Below are 23,300 nucleotides of genomic sequence, written 5' to 3'. Positions count from 1 at the left end.
AGGTATGATTCATTCAAAACAGTGATTCCCTTTGTCAAAAAGACGCTGAATTTTCTTATAAACCACAGTTTTCTGGCTTTTATTAGAAATGCCATATTTCATTAGAGATCGGCGCAGAAAGAAATTAAGCTAATTTTGGTAATTTCGGCATTTGCCGAAATTTATGAGGCTTGCATCAAGAACCCAACATTGATCATATTAACCCTCCCATACTCCGTACATCACGTTACCTGTCTAAGTCTACCTTAGAAACTAGATAACCGTCGCACTAAAATAAGCAATCTGTGTGTACAGAGCAAAACACCGAATACAGATGCTGTGTTGTATGAGACCTCCAGTCGATATAGTGCTCAACGCCAGGTGCAGATCATTCCCAGCTTGCATCACCTGGTACAGACCTAAGTAGCAAATGGTTGTCATTTATCAAATTATTTTTAATCTAAAAACTCAAAAAAAGAAAAAGGAATGAACCACTTTGCAGAAGAAGCTGAGAATCAATTCATGTTACAACTAGGCCAGTGAAAGAGGTCAAGGACAGTGAGTGCAGGTAAATGCAGACCTACTGGAGATGGAAAATCGCCCTCACGCTACGTTTTCTAAACATATTCGGGGCAGCTGTTGGTTTCAGTTGCAAGAGTTGAGTCGCTTCGCCACGGCATGGTCTCTGCTAAGACCCTACACAATGGTGTCAGATAGGAATTCATTTATTACGCTTCTTCTGAGATGCAAGGCACAAATCGGCTGGCTAACAGATCATACACAATACAGAAAGCAGAACATGCATATCACGCGCAGCGCTCGTCCCAAGATGAAAAGTTGAGGAGGCGAACCTAAAAAAACTGATGCTCACGACTGAGTTCAGATGGCCCAATCCTGAATCTTTCACTGCTCGCATCCTCGTTCACCAAGACCGATTGCATTGTTATGTTGGCTCATTGATCAGTTGGTGGAATTTCTTGGGCATCCATGCGGTAACGCAGAGTCTGTAATACTTGATAACTGACAGAGATCGCCCAGCAGGACAAACCTATAATCCCACTGAAACCCTATGCATGTATGTCTTTTGCCCAAACCCATTTTTATCAAACTGGGAATGAGAACCCTTGGGTTTCTTCGGTGGAGCTACAGAAAGATGCAAACGAGGCCCAAACATTTGAACACCTTTTCCGTCCCTTAACTCGTTTAGTATTTGTAGCTGAACAGCCACGAAAAGATGTGTGGGCATTAAAAGATTTGTTCTTAGTAACTCTTTCTCAAACGAGATTCTCTCGAAAACTAGTAATCGACTGCCAGAGGAGAGAGGAAAGCGACGAAAAAAGTAAAGAAATCGCCATGTTTTTTAAACAACCACAAGTCAGCAGCAACGTAACATTGGTTTTGCGCATACCCGAGACTTATTTGTACTGGCAATTGATGAAATTTCTTGATCCTTATTTTTCCATAAAAGTTGCATTCGAGGCCTGATATCCGTCGATGATTGTGATTGTGTATCTTGAATACTTGATATCTTTTCCTCTGAAGCAAGAAATTTTAAGTTGCGACAACACAAAGGACACAATAAGCTCCTCTTCCCTCCCCCTCCCAACTGGCCACTTATGCAAAACGCGTGAGCAGCATGTCCACAAGTAAGGACCTGTAGACCGTCGGAACACACTTCACTAGTTGAGGTTGACTGCGAACTGGAAGAAACTCCAATAAGCTCGTTCATATTGCTAGAGTGTACACCCACCAACTCAAGCTTGCAAATACAACACTTTGAATTACTGAGAGCATATGCGTGAGTGGAGCCTCTTAGCAACATATACAAACTATGGTGTAGAGATTCCTCGACCAGTTGCTTGGCTTTACCCTGCATTACTCACCACAAGTTGTTCAAGTTCAGGACATTTATAGCACCATGGAAGAAACAACCATGTAAAATTCAATTTATGTTCTAAAATAATTGCAATGCACTTGCTTTTTTGAGTGTGAAGTATCTATAATTACCATCAGCAAAACTTATAGGCGGAAGCCTTTGTTTCTTCTGTTTATACTGTCCACTTTCACATGAAGATAAGAAAATTGCGAAGGTATAAATGCACAATGAACGGTGATATTTTAGAAACAACGTGTTTTAACTTTAGCGACATACCAAAATTGTGAACTCATAGGTGTAAGCACTCAGCAAGTTGCAAATGGCTGCTCGAAAGTCCCCCAAAGGATGACTACCGTAGTTGGATATAATCTGCTGCAAGAGGATTTGCGGCGAAACATGATCCTGCATTGCTGTTACAGTGCTACCAACCAGATGCACCAACCACATCCTCACAAGCTTGTCTGCAAAAACAACAGGTACATCCGTCAAGCACAAAGGACCAGCTAGCTATCACATTAACCCAATGGAAATTGAAGAATCAATATAATGAAGAACCTAACTAAAGAACAGTACAGTACATTTATTGTCGTCCATCATTTTATATTGTACAGAATGCACTCGCTCTCCAATCACATCACTGGAGGCAGTAGATAACCCTACTGTCGTGCCCTCAAGAAAAGCTGGTGTAAGATTACGTAGTGCCTCCACCACACTGCGGAAACAACAATTCTAGAATCAGAACCTCAAGCAGGCAGCGAGAATCTAGCAATTTTTACCATCGGTCGAACTCAACAGGTTTGTGTGAGCATCGATAAGAAGCTTTTACAGCGTTGCTCACCTATCAAGTAACCGAAACCAAAGAGAACATGCTTCCTCAGAACTCAGTCGCTGCGTATTCCGCAGACACAAAGCTACTCCAGCATGAAGTGCTGACTCGACAGCAGACGTCTATAAAATTTACAATGACAAAAATTGATGAGATGATAAAGCAAATCACTTCTAATAATGCAGTCTGCTCAGTGTAGAAAGTATGATGTAGTCTTCCACATAAATAAATTCCATTCATTACCCTCAATAAATCTCATAGTTTCACGGGAAAGTCACTACGAGAGTTAACATCCACTGACCCCACATGTACAATCTAATGTTTTCCAATTGACTTGATGCATCAACAATGAATAACCAGCAGCATTCAGGAGTATCGAAGGTACCTCGGACATAGAGTAAAATGAGTGCATTTCCATATTAAAACGATCCGACTTCTCAGAAATGAGACTTTGCAGCATGATCTGCAAACTAGAATCTAGATCTTTGATCAAAAGTGCAAGAGCACCTGATATGTCCCCTGCACGTTCCAGCAATAGTATGGCTGCGTCGGCGATGCCGTACTTTTGAACCATTCTGAGGCAATTATCTACATTATATTGTTCACATCTTGCGAGAAATTCCACGACTGACTCAGGTTCCAATCTACACAGAAGCTGTTACCACCGAAGACATAAAAGTTTGTTAACACGGTATACTAACAATATTGTATGATAGAGACAATGGCTAACGAATATTTGAAAAGGAAATATGTTCATTAAAAGCTCCAGAGAAGCAAACTGGTATGAAGTTCTAGCGCGTGTCGTCATTTTGTAGATACTAGAATCCTTAAGAAGCACTACTCTTTCCACACAAGTGACAATTACAATATGCGGTAGAGTCACAGAATGAAAACAAAATAAAAGAAACCCACCTGAAGATATTGCTCGACCATCTTATCAGTACACTGAAAGCCTGAACGTCGAACTAGCTTGTCCAACTTGATCAAGAATTCCCAACGAGAACTAAATTTGTCTCTGTTTCCTTCGTTGTGAACCTTTGACTTGACATCTTGCAAACATGAACTGGATCGGACACCTCCTGATACTACAAAAGAAGTTGGGACACCCCAAATTGCATTCATAAGGTCTTTGAGGAATGCAAACAACAGGGTCTCATCAGATTCCAATGCCTCCATCACTTGCTCATTTGAAGTGCTGAAGTGAGTTAACACAATCCAAAGAGTACCTTTGCTGGAGAAGATAAACACAAGAGAAACCGAGTTAAAGTTCAGTGTATGCAACAGAAGTAAATCATCAATCGTTATAATGTTTTGGGAAAAATTAAATCGATGCGTGTACGGGATATCTCCAGGGAACCCTACCTACTATGCAGCATGAGTTTGCAGATTCGATCCAAAACAGCTTTCCGAAATTCTGCAAGGACACCACCTTTCAAGCCGGTCGTTGCGTCGAGTTTTTGCATCACATAAGAGAACACAGGCTCATGTACATATTTGTCCTGAAGGTAACAATCCAAAGCTGCTACGGATGAACCATATTTGACGTGCAGCCAAGCACTTGCCTACTCACAAGAACCCCACACAGAAAAAAAATTCATGACTGCAAATCCGGTGAGTAGCAATAACAAAGCTTCTACAATCTTAGAAACAGCCTCGGAAACGTTGAAAGCCGTGAAATCAAAAATCAACAGATCATCCATTGAAAAAATGACGCAACCAAAAATAATATGAACTTATCCGCTATGTCTTTAAGGCAAATCCGTTCACTTACCTGCCAGAGTCCAGCACGTTGTGCACATAAAAGAGAATGATCGAAGTCCCAATCTGATTCAGGCACGCTTTTCAACAACTTTATCAATAGATTCTGTCTAGTACTCTTCCCCATGACCTTTTCTGCAATGGGTGATGTCACGTACTCCAGAATACACTTCAGGGTGGTACGACCAACAACAACGTGCCTCGACGCCACATACTCGGCCACAAACTCAAGTATAACCCCTTGATCATCGGCCGATAGCCAATTTTGCGAATCAGAATCTAAAATCTTAGAAGAATCATATGCTCTCAGGTCTAAGTTCTGTGTCATTGCAATAACAACAGCTTGTAAATATCTCACCCCTTCATCAATAACCTGAAAATTGTTTGGTAAATCTGAGGATTCTCTGTAGTCTATAATGGATGCCTCTGCTGCATCGGCATATGCCCATCCTTGCCTGCCAATGGACAAGACCCCATGAACTGGAAAAGCAGATCTTAACACAACCAGGGTCGCTTGAGTATCCAGCTTCAGAAGATATCCCAGCCTTGGGTATGCACAACCTTTGGCATTGCAACTTGAGTCTACAATTTCTGCCAAGGTTGGTCGAACATCAAGCAAGAATTGTAACAACTCTGCCCGCAATGTCGGCAAACGATCGATTGGCAGGGTACCCCGTCCTGTGAACACCAATTCACTCGTTACAGATCAATGCTGCACAATAAACGTGGCACATGTATGATAAACGTCAAGGTTGAAAAACCGTACCCAAAGGAAATGCAAGTCCGTTGAAGCAGGCTTTCAGGTATACGAGCATCTTGTACCTGGAAACAACGAGTGAAAAGAAACGCTCATCTTACACACAAGAAAATGTACAAATAAAGTTTCTGTAGATACAGTTCAGTAAAGTTAAGCTTCAATGTCACAGACAGGAAAAAAAACATTATTACTACTCTGAGTTTTAATAAAGAGCATTTACCCAAGTGTCCTGGGCTCAATACGACTACTGGGAGATTGTGCAGCTATCAGAAGCTCTTCCAAAGGTGATGTAAAATCGTCTAAACCACTGTTGAACAGATAAATAAGCGCTGTGTACAATCCATGCTTACGGCATAACTTAATAACCTGCAAATCCACTAGGAAAGTTGCATCAATCCACAGGGAGAAGTATGAATGTACGAAAAGATGGTACGATATTAGAACTAATGTGTGCAACAATTATTGTACAGGGTGTGCAGAGGGTTCCGGTCGCTGGTATTAAGCATTGATGCATATACATCAAGAGTAGAACTAGACACTTCTGTTAACATGTATACGCACAGACTTGAAGTTCACGCAAATGTTGGAATACCTGATTGAAATCCAGAGAGCTAATGGTCATATGAAGCACGCATTCCTCGACTCTTTCTAACCAACCACAATGACTGTAATGGTCTACAAAAGCTTGCATTACCTGTATGCCAAATAATCCTGTTATACGCTTAGAGCTAGCTATTTTAAGTTGTAGATTACAGAAGAGATTGTTCAATAATCCAAATTCTTAACAATGCTGCACAACAAAGAACCATTTTTGACATGCGAAATAATTGAACTTGGTGTGGACTGGGAATTAAATACCTCCGGAGCAAGACCACTCAACATGTCTCTGAGGATATACGGCTCAAGCAACTCCAAAAAGGTGCCTACATGCACCAAAAGTAGCATCCTCAATCAGCATTTGCAGTTGAAGTGGATTCTTCATACAAGGCATACACAGGTCAAGTCTGCCTTTAAAATGACACGGTAAATACCACCTCGTTACGACATGAAAAAGGAATCTTTCAATGAGTATCAAAGCTGAGCTCACTTACTCTTTTGGCCAACGGATTCAAATCTGCTGTATATGTCCTCACATATAACTTCCGTCTTTCCGATGTGTACGCAGAATTCAATTGACATACGTCCTATTTTAGCGTAATGCTCGTGAGGCTCGGCAATCATTTTAAGCCCTAAGTTGGCTCTTCCCCAAGTCTCAATACCAGTAGGACTTTCAACAGCCTCTCCACTCTCAGTCTCAGCAGGAATCGGGTTGCTGTCAAAGACGGCCGAGGATGAACCAAGTGCTAGATAAGCAAATACTTCGTCAAGATATGAAAAAAGAAGCCCAAGCAGTGTGTCTCTGATAGCATGCCGCATCGCTTCCAATCTCCTTGGAAGACCTGTCACACTTTCTGCTTTACCATCAAATAGTTCCAAAGCAAAGCGAAAGGCTTCCATCCAATCACCGGAACCTTTCAGAAGCTTCAAGCGGTCAAACCATGGCAGAAGCCGAGCCCGCCACAATTGCGAAGGCCCAAGTAAATATAGAGCTGCACCACGAACACCTATGGTATTATGAAATGCTTTCTCTGGATTCTCAAATTCATTTACGAAATGAGTATGGTACATAAGTGCCCCCACATTTCCTTGAACATCCTTCAAGGTTGCTCGTTCAATCTCTGTGCCATCCTTTTTATACACTAGAAGCTGCCCTTTTACAGTCGCAACAACTAACACCTGCGCGATCGTTATGCACAATCATTATGTCGACGAATATCTTTAAAACACAACAATGATAATGAAAAACAACAAAAGAATGCAAATTTCTTTTAAAACGTGTTTTAAATCTTAGCTAAATTTCAGAGTCAATAGTCATAACTGTGTTAGTCAAAAATCTCTTTGATAGCTTTCAAATTAACTACACCTTGGTTCCAAGCCCTGGTAATGACATCAACCGGTAACAACATAGCCAAAACTACCAGTAGTACATGTCGATTCATCTCCAAAAAACCTGTTAGAATTCAGAGACTCCCTGAGTTTCAATACTGGCAAGAAGAGATTGGATGCGTTCAACGTACCTTGTCTTCCAGCCATGCTATTCCAGCAGCAGCATTATCAATATCCCATTCAACATCAACTATCAGTTCACTGATTTTGAGGTTAAGATGTGCAATAATAACTCTTCTATCCCAAGCAACAGCCAGAACTGGCCAGTTAGGATCATTATCTACTGTATCATATCCTACTTCTGCATATGTCTTTCTGGAATGCTGCCATGAGGTATAAGGGATCGCTCCTTCTCGAAGCCGAGCAGGCCGATGTAGTGTGGCAAAACGTGCATAAGTTGGGATTAAAGATGCCTGCGAATCCAATTCAAGACCTTCAACTTTAATATCTGTAAAGTATTGAAAAACTTCCGTCTAACTGATAAGGTTATCCTCTGCCTCGATTGCCTGTATGGATGTTATCTTACAAGGCAACAACTTCTCGAATGCGGATAACCTGCAAATGAACATCATCTTGAAATCTTCGCAAAACGTACTTACTGCCCTTACAGACCGCAGATACAGTAACAATACTCACAAATTCTAGCTGGTGAATAAGAGAGCTCTGAAAGGTTAACAATTACCGCAAAAATGGCTGAACGAGTAACAATGACAACTATTCCGCATCTAGCTGGTTCGGTCGGTTCCACTGAACCAACTTCATTGAACAAGAACTTATGACCAGCATCCGTAGATTTATTGGCTGAATTCATGTTTGCTGTACTGTGAGTGAGGTCTTCCACATTTAGAGGTGAAATTGCTAACACGGAACCCATATCCTGTTCGATATCCACAATCTGAACAAACAACTCTTGTTAGTGGAGATTTAGAAGGACTTCTACGCTTAATAATTTGGAGCCAACGCCGCAATGTTATGCAATTTCTTGGCATCATCTCGAGTCGCTAAAAGCCCTCAGAATGTTAAATCATAAATTGACGCGAAATTAGTATGCTAAACATCAAGGAAATCTTACGAAAGGTGCACTGTCAAAGTTAAGCACATCGTCTACCCTCCATACAACCACTGTGAAAACTTGATATACCCATAAAATAAAGATAACAAACTTTGAGGAGGGCAAACCTGAGAAAGAACTGAAAAACGGCGTAAAAGTGGCCGGAAAGTGAACGTGTGTAATAACACGCGTCCTTTACAATCAGCAGTAACAGCCCTCATCTGTCGCATCTCTGTGTCAGCTTGCAAAAGAAAGAACGCATGCACTATGGCTCCAGCATGTTGGTCTACTATGGACATGTTCAATTTCACCCTTGGCACATCCCAGAGGGATATGGTGCCTCCCGCATAACCGACCAGCAGATGGTCACCATGATCGCTGAAGCACATGACGGTCACAGCCATCTGCGCCTTATCTGGCGGTTCTAGAAGAGCGGCCTACAAATGCAGTTTCACACCGTAAAACTCAGAAAAAAGTGAGGTTACCGTGGTGAGCCTACAGCAGCAAGGAAAACTCATGTCAAAACTACTCATTCCGGTGAAAAAGTCAACAATCTCTAATCCACCATGAATCATTCAAACGTCATGTTGTATGTAGTTGCAGGAAAGTCGTCTTCGTCAGCTCAGGATCTCTTATTCTGCACACATTCCAAATTAACTCAATTTCTGCCTGCACATGAAGCTTCATCGTGCAGCATAGCCAAATAACTTGCAAGAAGCCTCAATCATACCTTGGCATCCGCATCATCAATTGCACGGGTAGGTGAATATTTGCTTGGAGTCACAAGGACTGCCCCTTTCGACATGCCCACAGCTATGAAATTTGCATGCACGGCTAGAGCTTGAGTGAAGCCAAAATCACGTCGCATGGCAGTTGAACCGAGGGCTTGAGAGAGAGAGCCAGTAGAATCCACGTGCAATATTCCAGTCCTCGACTGCCCTTGCTTGATAAAGTCCAAACTAGATGTCTGAGCTGCGGCATCTTCTTCCAAACAAGCTCCAGCTTTAGTGACCATTTTCTCGTATTCTTCAGCCCGATCTAATGCAGTATGCTGATTATTTTTGTCCTCCTGATCTACTCTGACATATGGACTTTCTGAAAGCTCTTTCGACTTTTCATGAATAAATTCAGACTTCTGTCCTATCATCATATGCTCTGTCTCTGATCCACCACCAACATCGTGAAATTCTCCCTGATTTTTTACAATTTGCACCGCATCTTTTGAGTGGATGTTGTCTATAATTTCCTCATGCAATTGAGATACAATGTCATCAATAGTGTGGCCCTGTTCTTGATAAGAAGAATTTTCAGTCACAAGCTCGTTCTCAGTTTCATGAACTAATGATGATGTAACATTCGACTGGAAATTCTCATCTGCATCACTACAGATCATAACTCCATGCACAGTAGTAGATGCTGTCAAAGAGGGCTCCGAAAGAGGATAATCGTTCGTCAAGTTGATACAACCATCGACACTTTGCGTGAGAGAACTGTCTCGAGTTCCTCCAAGTGAGGAAGGCACTTCCTGCAATTCCGACGGCTTAGCAGGGATATCACTTAGAAAAAGCTCTCTCGACTTAATGATTTCCCCTGATGCTAAGTTCAAATCTGGCTGCTTTCTTGACGATAAAGCTGGCATACGAATATCTACAGACTTCGTTCTTCGGCTCCTTAACATTGTGGATGGAGAACTAGCCATTTGTCTCGAAACTGCAGCCGCAGCTGCTAAGGCTGCTCCTGGTCTCGACATTATTCGAACTCCTGCAACTTGACCTTCGGACTCCAACACCAGTTTTGGTGACCTAGACATTTCGTCACTGTCTAAAAGCACATGTCCTCTTTCAACAGCGACAGACTCCAAACTTGAGTAATCCTTCGATCGGGTCTCCACGAAGTTAGCACTGCACGAATCCTCTACAAGACTAGACATCTCAAGGGAATGCAAATGCGGCGATGCATCCAGTCCAGAAATGCCTCCATTTGTAACACTTTCATGTCCAAAAGAAGCTTGACTCCCAAGCAATGAGGCATTTAAGCCCTCAAAAGACGCTAAGATTGTCGAAAATGGAACATCATTATTAAGATCCGTTGAATCGATTATTTGATCAAGAATATTGCGTTCAAGCTCGGATATATCTGAATTCCCTTCTTCATCACTACTCTGTGCAAGTAAAAGAGCATCAAGCTCATAATCCTCAGCCTGCATCTTATATGAATATCAATTGCTTGTCGAACTGCATCCTGCTCGAAAGCATTCCGCGATGCCAGGATTCATTGACACAAAATTCATGCTTCCATTCTCCAACACAGACAACTGCAGCATCTCCAAACACACACACACACACTTCAATTTCAACACCCTTGAATACATCAAACGAAGATTAGCTCCCTCCACATGCACAATCAATATACGTTAATGAACAACCCGAACATCCACTTTACAAAACCCTAAAAAGAAAACCTATCATACACAATTCACCTCTCCAAACTACTGTTCTAAAAAAAAACGCGAGATGCCTTGCGCCAAAAAATAATTCGCAGACCATCACCTTACACTCGAATTGCGGCCTGTACGCCGCACCCCCCGCAGCTCGCAAACCGCTGTCTACACCTTGCAAACCAAAGAGTCCTCGTACACCCCACGCAAATTCTTCCTACGCAAAGTAGGCCTACATGATTGCTGGAAAGCTCGAGGAGCGGGACATTGACTGGATCGTCGGATTGGAATGGGCTGACGGAGAAACCGAATACCGGCACAAGGCGAAGGGACGAGTGGGGTGACACGTCGAGAAGCAACTGGGCGGGGCCTTCCTTGGCTTACTTCACAGGGGTGGAGAGTTCCGTATTGGATAATGGAGGGAACGACCACAGTGCCGGAGACTCTTCTCGTGTGCTCCTCGCCCGATTCCCACTGGAACCCACTTCGTTCGTTCTCAGGGTCCCCGTTTCATGTGGAATATAGACTCTTTTTAGTATTTATTCCTTTCCTCTTTCTATTTTTTGAAGTGTCAATGAAAAGTGAGTTGGAATTGAATACACTCTCAAAATACTTCAAAGTTACATTCGACTATATATATGTATGAAAGCTGAAGTCAGCCCGGTTACCTCAAGGGCAACCGAGATTTGATGGAAAATCTTATCTTCAGATAGAATATATCTATTTATTTATTATTGTGAATACCATGTTTGGTAATATATCATTGTAACTTGAAGAAGGCACAATTTACAGAACAAAGGTCCTAATCAAAGAAACCAAAACACTACAAATTGTAATGTAAACTAAATAAATTAAATCAAGTAGTGAAATACTTTTAGAAGCACAGCAACTATCACAAATTTAATGATTAATAAAATACACAAATGTTACAAATAAAGGAAATACGAAAATTTGGAGGTGGAAAAAATATTCTGTCAAACAAGTCATTGTGGCACAATAGGATTGATGCATTGGTTTTCTTTTTATCTGCAATTAAGTGTATATATATATATATATACACATATATATATATATATATATATATATATAGATAGAGAGAGAGAGAGAGAGAGAGAGAGAGAGAACTTTTTTGATAGAAATAAGTATATTATTTTTCTTTTGTAGTTGCAAAGGAGAAGATTTTAATAAAAAAAATATCTTGTACAATAAGACTATGTTTTCGAAATTAAAATTCCAAAAAAATGCATAGTATTGAAATTATTGAATATGATTTAATTTGTGACATCATTGAAAGTATATTTAAGTTCATGTTTTGTCTAATTAAAACATGCCAAAATTGATCAAGAATTTGAAACAATCAAATCCATGAAGAAATCTACCGAAATATTTTGATATGACCAATTGGATAATAAAGCCACAGAAAAATAAATAAATAAATAATCAATTCTTTTGAACCAAACATTAATTGAAATTAAAATAAAAAACCAATCATTTTTTTTTTGCACTTGAGTTAACAACAATAAAAATATCGTAGTTTTGATGGTTGATTTTTTTGTTGGTGATTTTCAAAACGTAATTTAAACATTTAACCTTATGACCAGAAACAAATTTCTTGTTGTACTAATTTTCTTATCCTAAATCACAAATCCCTTTACATACTTTCTGTCATTTTTATAAATTGAAATGTTGGAATGCACATATATGAAGAAGAAATAAAATAAAATAAAATAAAAACTATGCATTTGAAATCATTCAACATTAATCTGAGTTTGTATTTGTATCTCCACGTGAGAAGTAAATATCTAGTATTAATTACAATTTTTTGAAATCAACGATGTTTGTTTGTTTGTTTGTTTGTTTGTTTGTTTGTTTTTTTTTTTTTTTATCAAAAATAAATATGAAAGTATTTTTTATTTTACTCTTATTATTATTATTATTATTATTATTATTGTTATTTTAAATGCATCTAGGTTACACACATACTGAACACATTGAAATTTATTTTCAGAGATGAGATTGTGACTTCTTATTTTTCTTCTCACAACCAACACAAATGAATTTGCCTACATGCAGAATCCGTAATTGATTAATTATTTTTCATATTCCTTCTTATGAGATTTCATATTAAACAGAGTGGTTCACTATTGACAAACTTGGTAACAAGAATTTCAAAATTATCAATCTGGCTCTTGAAACATTTAACGACAAGTACTTGTCAACAATGACTGCAAATAATAATAACGAAGTCCCTGGTTCGGTGCTTGCCAACTCAGCATTTTGAGAGATCCGAAACTTGCTGAGTTGGCATGTCACCGCCCTCGCAGACTGCCAGCCAGTCTCCCGCGCGGGCGTTCAACCCAATTCTCGACTCTTCGAAGTCCTCGATCCAATTTCGCATCAGGTTTCCAACCAGACCTGGTATTCGGCTATGTCGGAACCGCTTTCATCGATCAGTGCACTCGCTGAACCCTCGCATTTGTTATTATCGACTCGGAACTTCCATTCGATTTCGGAGGTACTACTTGACCGTCCGTGTAATGCATCATTGTGATTGGGAAGGGGCTTCGTGAGGTGGTCTTGTGGTAGTTTTGTGTGGTTTTGCACCTTATGTTTGACCGGTGTTCAGCTCCTGCGCGATGGCGATGTAGAAAGCTTGTTACGTTCCCTGTTGGTGGAGCCGAGGACCTTTCTTTCGCAAAGTTGTTTGTCTAAGGGTTGTGATGAAGTATCACTGGCTTGCATTGTTGAGATGCAGGAGAGCAAAGATTGGGATTGGTTTTAATGGAACGGTTTTTTAGTTGCGGATGATCCATTTAGGTTTTTAATTTGATTCGTAACTTATGGGAGGCATGCTAAAATTCGTGAAACTCTGAGGCATTCAGTTCTGTGCTGTACTGAATTATTGATTTGGTGTGACACTTGACAAGTGTGAGGTTTCTTCGCTGGTATTCTGTATTTGAAGAATGAATGAACAGTGACGAAGAGTGCTGTTCAATTGGTGTTTCGTAGATGAGGGAAGAACCCCCTCAGGAACGAGCATTCTTGTCTTTCTATTATCCTCTATTCCACATGTTTCTGTGTTGGCAACTATTTTGCAATACGTGTTTGAGAATCTGCTCCAAAATTCCGCCTCCTTGGCGTTGTGTGTTTTCGCGATGGTTCTCTGTAGGTCCTGCTTGAAGCGAAAACAGTGGTTGGATTAGCACAGCTGTGATCGATGGAGCGACATCCTTCTTAGTGCTAGCTAACCCCGAAGAGATAACGCTCGTCGAAAGCAGAGACATCCGAAAATAGTTTGGCACATTTTGTTAAAGCTCCTTTGGAGCTGTCAGGTAGTGCATTCAACGAGCTAATCATCACCGATTGTACCTGATATCACAAAGATGATGGATCCCGATGAGAGCTTTCCGGCTGGATGTGAAATGTTTTGTTCCGAGTTTATCAGGATGCAAGGATTTGGCATCACTGTCTTCTGAGCTAGAAGACTTGCTGACATTTTCAGCTACTAATGATGGTGTTCTAAGCAGTCAACTCATTCGGCAGCAGTTTCATGATATTACCGGTTTGTTCTATACCTTCGTACTTCAATGGAGCAGTATGAATCGTTGCGTGTTTGGAATATTATGCTCTTGTTTCAATTCGTGGGTACATTAGTTTGCAATGGAGGCTCTTGGGCTAGAAACCGACGATGCTTCTTATGTTACGGAGTTCAAAGTGGCTTTGAAATGTGTTCCGTGTTAGTATATACTGGATTCTTGTAAGAAAGGTGTTCTTTATAGTCTCCATCATACACGCGCTATGAAGTATGTGCGATAGGACCGAATTGGCTTATGAAGATTGTGAGGTTTGCTTATACAGCTCAGAGCATGAATGGCTGAATTCCAGTAAAATCCTGCCAATTTGGCACCCTTCTGATGTAGTCCCTCATGCAGGGATCAATTCGTAAACTGGCACCAGTTGAAGGAGAGGTAGAAAAGTTTCTGCAGTGACGTTGATGGAGGCTGTTCTATTTGCTTCAGAGTAACGGTTGGTCATGATTGGTAACCTGGAAAGTCGGGGTTTTTTTGTTTTTTTGTTTTTTGGGTCTTCAAGCGGCATCGTAACAATATTCATCGTGATTATTCTGATATATGAAGCCACCGCTAATTGAGCACGTGAGTCTGAGTAACATGAATACGTTTTAAAGCGGATTGGATTGGTTCCAGGAGCAAGAATCTTACCATGTCAGTGCTGACAATTGAATACAGGTTTAATTCATCTAATCTTCTCTGCCATAGTCATCATGCTTCGCCTTTCTGGTGTGAACAGTCGCAAAACTGCTTTAGGTTCAAACGGATTTCGCATACTTGAGTCGGACTGCGACTGCAACGAAGTTCTGATCAGCACTCTTTTATCAAAATGCGGGTCATTATAATCATGAGCAGCGCAGGAAAGACTAACGACTGTCTCACAAAATCGTCAATAATGAATTCTGTGTACGAGGCTTCTCAGCTGTATCCTATGTCAGTAGAAGCCCAGCGGGTTTGAAATGCTACTTTGAGTATTGGTAACCAGTAGATCACGGGAGATACATCATGGTGCATTCAGAGCGACTACTGAATAGATTGTCTCACAAATATAGAAGATGATTGCCCAGCCGTCCTCAACATGGCCCACGAATAACGGAAACTTTGGAGATTAAATCTCCCGGCGCCCTCACCCAATCTGCACACATGTGATCCAATGTTTAAAATAAGACTTCTGAGAAGATTCCTCGATATCGGCATTTCACCCTTTCACTACTCGGAATTTAGGTTTGCTAACTTATCAGCTAGAGCACCGTTTGTCCTATTGCAATCAGAGCATTATTAATTTCTCTTGCGAACTTCATTACAAAAATACTTTGCACTAGTAAAAGCTTTTGATAAGCGGCGTAAACGAGACATAGTTACATAAAGTACAAATACTAATCTCAAGGACAAATTGCGCAAAGTGCGCAATGAGTTCCATGCTGTACAAAACCAACATGGACATCGGATGGCTGCCACCAGCTCCAAGGACTGCTGATAGTTCACTACGCTAAATTGGAAAGCAGGCTGGGTCGTTCTGCGAGATCTACACAAGTCTGGCGCACTTTTACGAAATTTTTGCGTTGATTTTGATGTTACAGTTGCGCCAAACATCTTCACGGATCACAGCCCATTAATATCCTCTAACCGTGCCAGGCAAGTGGCTTGATTCTGGGCTTGTGTGATTTGACTCCGAGCGTCTGAACCCAAAGTAGGTGGAGGCGGGGAGGCGATGTAGATCAAATCTTAAGTGTATCGATTTGCTCTTGTGGGTCTCGGAGGACGCCTATTCCTCACACCCAGTTTTGAGACTGTGGTTGTAGTCGTGTGTCGCGTAGATCAAGCTCCTTCCATTCGAATCAGTTTGATTTTGGAGGATTTGAAAGCTGATCTTAGATCGGTTGAAGAGTTCACAAGTAGTGGTAAGTGGGTGCGGTTCGGCGCTGCGAAGTGGGTACTTGTCCTGTGTAAAGGTTCGATTAGGCGGGGGGGAGGCTGGGCCGAATCACAACTGAGATCCAGCTGTCGATTGCCTCGATGGATCTGTTACTGTGAAATTGCGTTGCAACGAGAATTGTGAATCCCATTCTCAATGCTGCCAACGTAATACCTTTCTGTGGCAGCATCTATGGTGGTCCAGTGGCCATAGTCCGAGGTTATGCGAGAGCTGACTGTCAAGGTGGTGCAGATCTCTTCGCGTGAGGGGGCTCCCATGGGAATTTGCGGTTACAGAGGATGTGAGAGTACACGTGGTTATTAATTGCACGTGGATATTATTGCGACTGATTTTGTTGCGTCACGTTATCCCTCTTAGCAATGCTGAGCGTGCCAAGCTGCCGGAAGTTGTCGTTGGGGAGCATCATGGATCGCGTTCATTTGACCCTCTTCGTTGTAGCTCTTTCGATTTTCTTTCGAGCTACTTCCACAGCTGGCCAAAGTGGAGGTATACTTTCTGACACACTTGAATGTTAGTTGATTACTTAGAGACTAAGATGTGGTGCTAGATTGGTCACTTGTGTCGGTTTGTGAACTGTTGCTTAAGTCATTCCCTCCGTGGGGTTCGTCTAACATTGTCAGACTGCGTAGCAATGCTGGCAGATTCTTTCCAGGAACTTGACTACCGTCTTTTTTGATCGAGTCGCGACTCGTCACATTCATCGTGCATTCTCTAAGGGTATTGTGATTTAGAGTCTATGTCGACAGTGTTGAAAATTTGTGCTTAAATTCATATATTTGTTATCCTTTGATTTTCATTGGCGAGGCGTTCACCGAGTTTCTTCCTCTCGCAGCTCCAATTGCAGTGCGAATTGCATGCGGGTCGGAAACCGAATCGCACGCTCCGGAATCCGGTTATCTATGGCTAAGAGATATGAATTACACAGGAGGAAGCTCAGGGAATTTGACTACTGTTAGTCGGATAGCCTCGCAGCTGGACACCGTTCGCTACTTTGAGCTTTCAGACGGTAATGAAAATTGCTACAACGTCTCTGTCCCAAATGGCCAGTATCTGATAAGGTACTCATTTTCACAACTGTTTAGATTGTCGTACAGACCCGACTTTTAAGTTTTAGGTCTGTTGAGTAAGAGTGGAAGGAATAGCGGCGCAGTGTTCGCTGGATTCGCATTTTTGTTGTCCTCTCTCTTACACTGCTTGGGTCCAATTTCCAACAGATTCTACTTCAGCTACGGTGTGAAGGACAATTCTGGGCGGGAGCCCGAATTTGATGTATCGCTGGAAGGGACATTAGTCTACTCGTTAACCCGTGGGTGGAGCACCGCAGTAGACTATGAGTACGCAGATTCTACTGTACGTATTCTTGATGGAGCGGCAACAATTTGTTTCCACAGCTCTGGCCATGGGAATCCAGTCGTTGCCTCAATTGAAATTTTGCAGATTCATGATAGCGCATACAATTTGGGTGCTTCATCTCCATCCAATGTGATCCTGAAGACGGTGAAGCGAGTTTCAGCAGGAGCGGAAAAGTCTGGCTATGGCGTCAGTTTGCATGCCGATCCATGGAGTGGTGACCGGTATTGGGCCACTGATCAAACCCTATTCACTGCCAGATCCGATATTAGTTTACTAAACACATCGAACAATATTACGAAGTACAGCGATCCACCTAATACATACCCTCAGGCCATATACCAGTCAGCGACCACAACAGGGCCTAGCAACAAGCTGTCCTACACTATCCCCGTTGTACCGAATCAAAACTATTCAGTCTGGCTACACTTCGCAGAAATAGATCCTAGCATTACAGGTCCCAACATGCGAGTGTTCAATGTGCTTGCAAACGGACAACCTCTGTTTGAAGTTGTAGACATCGTGAAAATCGCAGGGGCTCCATTTACAGCTCTTGTGCTGAACAAGACCGTGTTTGTGGAGAGGAAGAGTTTTGAGCTCACTTTCGAACCCTTAACAGGAGAGATTGCGGTGAATGCATTTGAAGTCTTTCAGCTGATCACACGAGAGCAGCCTACTGCTACTGATAACGGTTTGGTTCATTTCCATTGTAGATGGTCATTATTATTTTTTTCCTCTTCAATTTGTTGGGTTTAGGATTTTAGAGTTCGACAGATAGAAGAGATTGTGGACTGAATTAGTCTTAAAAAATTTCCTCTGGCAGTATGGGCACTTCAGAGTATGAAGCATAGCTTGAGCCTCCCTGCACGATTGGGATGGAATGGAGATCCATGTGTTCCTCAAGTTCACGCGTGGGATGGCGTAAACTGTGAGTTTGACGGAGCGTTTGGTACCTGGTTCATCAGTGGCGTGTAAGTTGTCAATCTTTCGCTTCGGCAAATTCTTCTCTGATGTTTCTCTCAGTGTAATTGAGATCTGGATATACTGGCTGTTAGTTTGTTAGATCGTTAGTTTATTTGTTTACTTATCGGGTACGAACGTTTTTTATTTTTTATTTTTTATTTATTTTAATTATTGGAATGGGCTTGACTTGGTGTAGGGACCTCAATGTGCAAGGCTTAGGAGGCCAACTCGGTGACGATTTACTGGGTTTGCAACGACTTCAAACACTGTGAGTAGCCTTCCTTGACTTGCACTAATTCAAAGCTTGGTTTCTATGAATAGCCGCCCGTGTTTGGATGAAAAGTACCAGTCAGATGTTTCACTCTATTAGTACATTATGAGGATCGTGATATGTGAGATTTGTCCGGTCTTTTCACTGCCCAATGTATTAGGCCTCGCCATCTCTTTTCAAGTTCTGCATGTATTCGGGCATTTCAATCCGCAAAACTTAAGACTCTTTTTGGCAATGCCATCTTTTGCTAATTTGTCATTTGATTACGCAGAAACTTTAGCAAAAATTATTTGACTGGACCTATACCTGAATCACTTGGCAAGATTTCCTCTCTTACTACGTTGTGAGTTTATCATTCCACCTTGTTCTTCAATCTGTACCTGTTGTGATCGTGTAAGGTTACAGACAGTACAAATTGCACTTTTGTGCAAATGCAACTGCTTTTCCGAACCTTTCAGCATCAAAGCCGTTGTTTTCATTCCACATCCTAGGATCCGGCACATGATGAAGGTTTAGAGTGCCATCACATCATCCTGCTCTGCATGATTTACTTTAAGGGACTGATTTCGCATGTATCTACTCGCCTTCCAAGTCATGTTCCTCTGTACCTATGTTGCAGGGATCTTTCTTACAACCAACTGAATGGATCCATACCTCCAAGTCTTGCGCAACTTTCTAAACTTCAAGAATTGTAAGTATGCTCACATATGCACACGTCTTGAAATCCCGTCTCCGTTGTTAAAATGAAAATAGAAAATGTGCTTATCAGTCTATGCCCCATGCGCGCTTGCGATGTTGGAAGAGAGGTGCTTCAAGGCGTTTTCAAATTCCATTGTACTTCTTAGGGCCCTCCTCTAAACACTGATGGGCCTTGGTAACAATAGCCCCTCACTTCTATTTTTAATTTTTAGAAACTCAAGCTCCTCATGAATAAAACAGGTTGTTGAACGACAATCAGCTGAGTGGAGAGGTACCGCCAGCCTTGGGGGCTTTACCTATTCGTGGTGCTACGTTGAAGTACGTGATCTTATCCATCGTTCATCTTCAAGCTCCTTAGCTCTGGTTACAAAAATCCTGATGGTTCAAGCAGGGGTTCATCTACTTACATTCATAAGGTAGCCGTGGATTTCCGTTCGTATCAACAACTGATGTATGCTTTGATGCAGCCTTACAAATAACGACGGTCTTTGCGGAGTGGGTCTCCAGTCTTGCGAAAGTGTGAACGGCTCGAGGTGGACGACATTCTTCTTGCTCGTACTGGGGTTTTTGATACTTGTCCTGGGTGGCTATCTGTGCTATAAAAGGCGGATGAACATGCTGCGGGGAGCTCAACGATTACGTAAGTATTGTTCATTGTGCTTAATTTTGCTGTTCCAGTCCCAAGTCAATGTGCAGTTTACTCCACTCCTGTCGTATAATTACCGGGGTCAGTACTTGCTGTTATACTAGAATTCACCTTCTTCCTTGGTTGTAACATGGGATCATAAGGGTCTTACATGCGTCAGTGATGTGGCTGCGTTATGGTTCTAGAGATGCACACAGGTTCTGTATAACCTCCGATATCTCATGTCACCTCTTGACTAACTTCTAAACTTCAAATGCAATACTAACACGATGCAAATCAATCCTTGCAAATCATCCTTGCAAGTCAATCCAAATTTTTATTGCGAGTAAAGAGTTGAGCATCAAGAAAGAGATCTAAGATTGAGCAGTCTTTTGCTGTATTTGCTGAAAATGTGTGGGTGTGGGAGGGTCAAAAGTTCGTGTCATTCTGCCTCTTAGCGGGTTACGGGGCTTTATACAGTGCATCTACCGATTTGATAGCACATCTTCGTTCTAGTAAATTCCTTGCTATTGATACCTTTCGTTTGTGTTGCAGCTCGAGATGCCCCGTATGCGAAAGCAAGGACGACATTTGTGAGAGACGTGCAAATGGCGAGGAGCGTGCTAGCCAACCATTTCAGCAGGCCTGCTCCTTCGTGTACAGAGACAGCTCCGTTAAATCCACATTGACTCTCAGAAGTTGACTGAGTCCCTTGCCAAGCGCTTCAATGGCAAGCATTCAAAAGCAGTCACGTCGTTTTTTCTCTACTTCCTTTTTCTTTGGAGAGGATGCAACGTCACTGTCGTTCGGCCTTCGAATGGGGACTCCGTCAACGCACAATTTAAAATTGCAGTCATAAGGTTTAGGCAGGATATTCATTGGCAGGACGAGGTTTTTAGAGAGACGGCACTCCGACATTGTATGTTCTCTGTGGGTGGCTGTGACCAGCCCTACAACGAAGTGGTGGATTGAGAGTGTTGCCATGCATGAACGGCAAACATTAGGGATGTAGGGTTTTATAATTTTTAAGAGGACGCTGCGATATGGTGGGTTCGGAGACGCAGATCTGTAGGCAACACCAAGTGGGTTTTAACATGGTCTGCCGTAGTAGCACCAGAATGAAATGGATAAATGGTGCACATTCAGTCTAACTAACTGGGTTGCATGTTGAATGGAAAAAAGCATATTTGCTCTACAAATATGTTTCCTGTGGGTCCTGAGTTCCTTCGGTCTCCACCACAAACATTCAGTTGTCACCATCTGATTTGAATCTCTCCAATGCCTTCTTCGATGATTTTATTTACAGACGTTTGCAATCATTCTCATCCTACCCTACAATATCTAAGAAGATTTTCATAAAGATACTATTCTTTTTTCTTTTCTTTTCTTTTCATTTTCTTTATTTTTTGGAATTCAATCCTCTAGTATTTTTGGATATTTTTATATTTGTCAAGAAATTGTTATCGTTTCCTGCAAATTCTATAAAAAAAGGTGTATTGTTACTGCAACATTTTAAACTGCCAACAAATCGTTGACCACAATTTTTTAACGTCACCTCCAGATAAGATTTATTTTACGTAAACTTTGACATTATGGTGACACAAAACACACATATGCACTTATACGCATACATCTGCACATTATATGCTTTTTACAAGGGTTCTAAAACCCATAGAACAGAATTTGTGAAGAATATCAAATGAAGGTGACAATGTTAATCTAAAGAGGAACAAGCTCCTTCCACAATCATTGGTTATGCTTCTCTCCACTAAATGTTTAAAAAAATTCAATTTCTTTAATAATTAAAAGAAATTTCTACTCTGGACAGGCTGCCAATTGTTATTTGAAGCTGTTGAGAATGTTTAGAAAGACACAAGAGTAATAGTAAGTCATACACACATAAGAGTAGTAGTAAGTCATACACACAAGAGAGTTTCTAAGAAGAGAGAACTTCACACATAAAAATCTATTGATCTGGTTGTATCTCGTATACAAGAAGAGAAAGGTGAGAGGATAAACAATACTTCTCCACTAGACTCTAAATACTGTAGCTATAGTATTTATTGTAATCTACAATAAATACTATGGAGAGCGCCAGCTACATTTAATAATTTCAACACTCCTCCTCGCTCATCATAATATTTATATAATATAAAATTTGTATAGAATCATGATCTATACTTTTTTGTGATCTTGGAAGATCAACAATTGTTGCACCATTAAAACCTTATCTAGGAAAATCTTATTGTATTTAAGGACAAAACCATAGATGAAGGAAAAAGAGTACAACATCATTTTCTTTAATTATTTAAAGAGCTCATTAACTTTGTTATTCAAGAAAAGGAAGTCGCCGCATACCAATGCCATAAGTAAGTCGACGATGGTTACACAATAGGAGAGCTTTGGTCAAGAGATCAACAAGGTTATTTGTAGATTCAATTTTCTTATTTATAAGTGCTTGATCAGTAATCAAGTCATGTGTATAACTAAAATACTTTGGATTAATATCCTTTGTCCTATCACCTTTAATGAAACCAACTTGCATCTATACAATACAAGTACTATTATCTTCATGCAAGATAGTTGGAGAATCATCATATAAAAATCTACAAGTTGTTTGAATGAATTTATTAATTGATCGCAATCAAATACATTCTTGAGATGCTTCATGTAAAGCAATAATTTTTTGATGGTTGGATGAAGTTGCAGTTATTTTTTGTTTCACTAATTTTCATGATATTGCAGCTTCATGTCTTAAAAATACATATCATGTTTGAGATTTAATTGTTGCAATATCAAATTTATATCCTACATCACAATATCCAACTAATTTTGGATCTGTAGATTGTGTGTAGTATAATCCAAAGTCTTCAATATCTTTTAAATAACGTAATAAATGTTTGATGCCATTCCAATGTTATAGTGTTGGACGTGCACTATGTCTTGCAAGAACACTAACTGCAAATGTAATATCTGGTCTTATAGATGTAGCTAAATACAAAAGTATTCCAACCGTTGCAAGGTATGGATATTGATCTCCCAATATTTCATCTTCTTCCTCGCATGGACAGTATAAATCATGACCATCACAACCACGTCCAACCATTGGTGTGGACAATGGATAAGCATCAATCATATTAAATCTTCACAAGATTCGTCTAATATACGTTAGTTGCTAGAAAAAAATGCTACCATCTATTAGATGCATAAACTAAAG

At 40.9% G+C, this 23,300-nt stretch overlaps 2 protein-coding genes and 1 long non-coding RNA gene across 13 annotated transcripts; 2 read left to right on the top strand and 1 right to left on the bottom strand.

The window, feature by feature from the left end:
* Positions 1–50: 50 nt before the first annotated feature.
* On the bottom strand, positions 51–11,015 carry LOC112284606 (uncharacterized). 11 transcript variants are annotated; one of them, XM_024524543.3, is made up of 21 exons: positions 10,783–11,015; positions 8,964–10,547; positions 8,362–8,670; positions 7,865–8,077; positions 7,314–7,595; positions 6,288–6,972; positions 6,055–6,119; positions 5,789–5,890; positions 5,417–5,562; positions 5,206–5,261; positions 4,453–5,117; positions 4,044–4,243; positions 3,594–3,912; positions 3,067–3,336; positions 2,694–2,803; positions 2,434–2,567; positions 2,132–2,316; positions 1,388–1,849; positions 831–1,195; positions 560–675; positions 51–398 (listed from the first exon to the last, which is right to left on the bottom strand). In XM_024524543.3, the coding sequence occupies exons 2-19, from the start codon at positions 10,437–10,439 to the stop codon at positions 1,028–1,030; spliced, it is 5,847 nt and encodes a 1,948-aa protein (XP_024380311.1). In that variant the 5' UTR covers positions 10,440–10,547; positions 10,783–11,015; the 3' UTR covers positions 51–398; positions 560–675; positions 831–1,027. The 11 variants fall into 11 exon arrangements, with proteins under 11 accessions (XP_024380311.1, XP_090108228.1, XP_090108226.1 ...); XM_090252102.1 differs by having other exon boundaries at positions 51–387; XM_090252100.1 differs by having other exon boundaries at positions 564–675.
* A 1,893-nt stretch (positions 11,016–12,908) lies between these two features.
* On the top strand, positions 12,909–14,823 carry LOC149988580 (uncharacterized). The gene is made up of 3 exons (XR_016504242.1): positions 12,909–13,185; positions 13,840–14,232; positions 14,603–14,823. It is a non-coding gene; the product is annotated as an uncharacterized LOC149988580 (long non-coding RNA).
* A 1,070-nt stretch (positions 14,824–15,893) lies between these two features.
* LOC112285206 (receptor-like protein 4) lies at positions 15,894–21,282 on the top strand. The gene is made up of 10 exons (XM_024525865.3): positions 15,894–16,661; positions 17,008–17,233; positions 17,390–18,216; positions 18,349–18,496; positions 18,685–18,756; positions 19,031–19,102; positions 19,379–19,450; positions 19,699–19,776; positions 19,926–20,098; positions 20,639–21,282. The coding sequence occupies exons 1-10, from the start codon at positions 16,535–16,537 to the stop codon at positions 20,770–20,772; spliced, it is 1,929 nt and encodes a 642-aa protein (XP_024381633.1). The 5' UTR covers positions 15,894–16,534; the 3' UTR covers positions 20,773–21,282.
* Positions 21,283–23,300: the final 2,018 nt, after the last annotated feature.

The sequence above is a fragment of the Physcomitrium patens genome, chromosome 7 (assembly GCF_059467195.1).
Source record: "Physcomitrium patens ecotype Gransden chromosome 7, ASM5946719v1, whole genome shotgun sequence".
In the NCBI taxonomy this organism is placed as follows: domain Eukaryota; kingdom Viridiplantae; phylum Streptophyta; class Bryopsida; order Funariales; family Funariaceae; genus Physcomitrium; species Physcomitrium patens.
The sequence above is the reverse complement of the archived record's forward strand: the minus strand, read 5'-3'. Positions and strand labels throughout refer to the sequence as shown.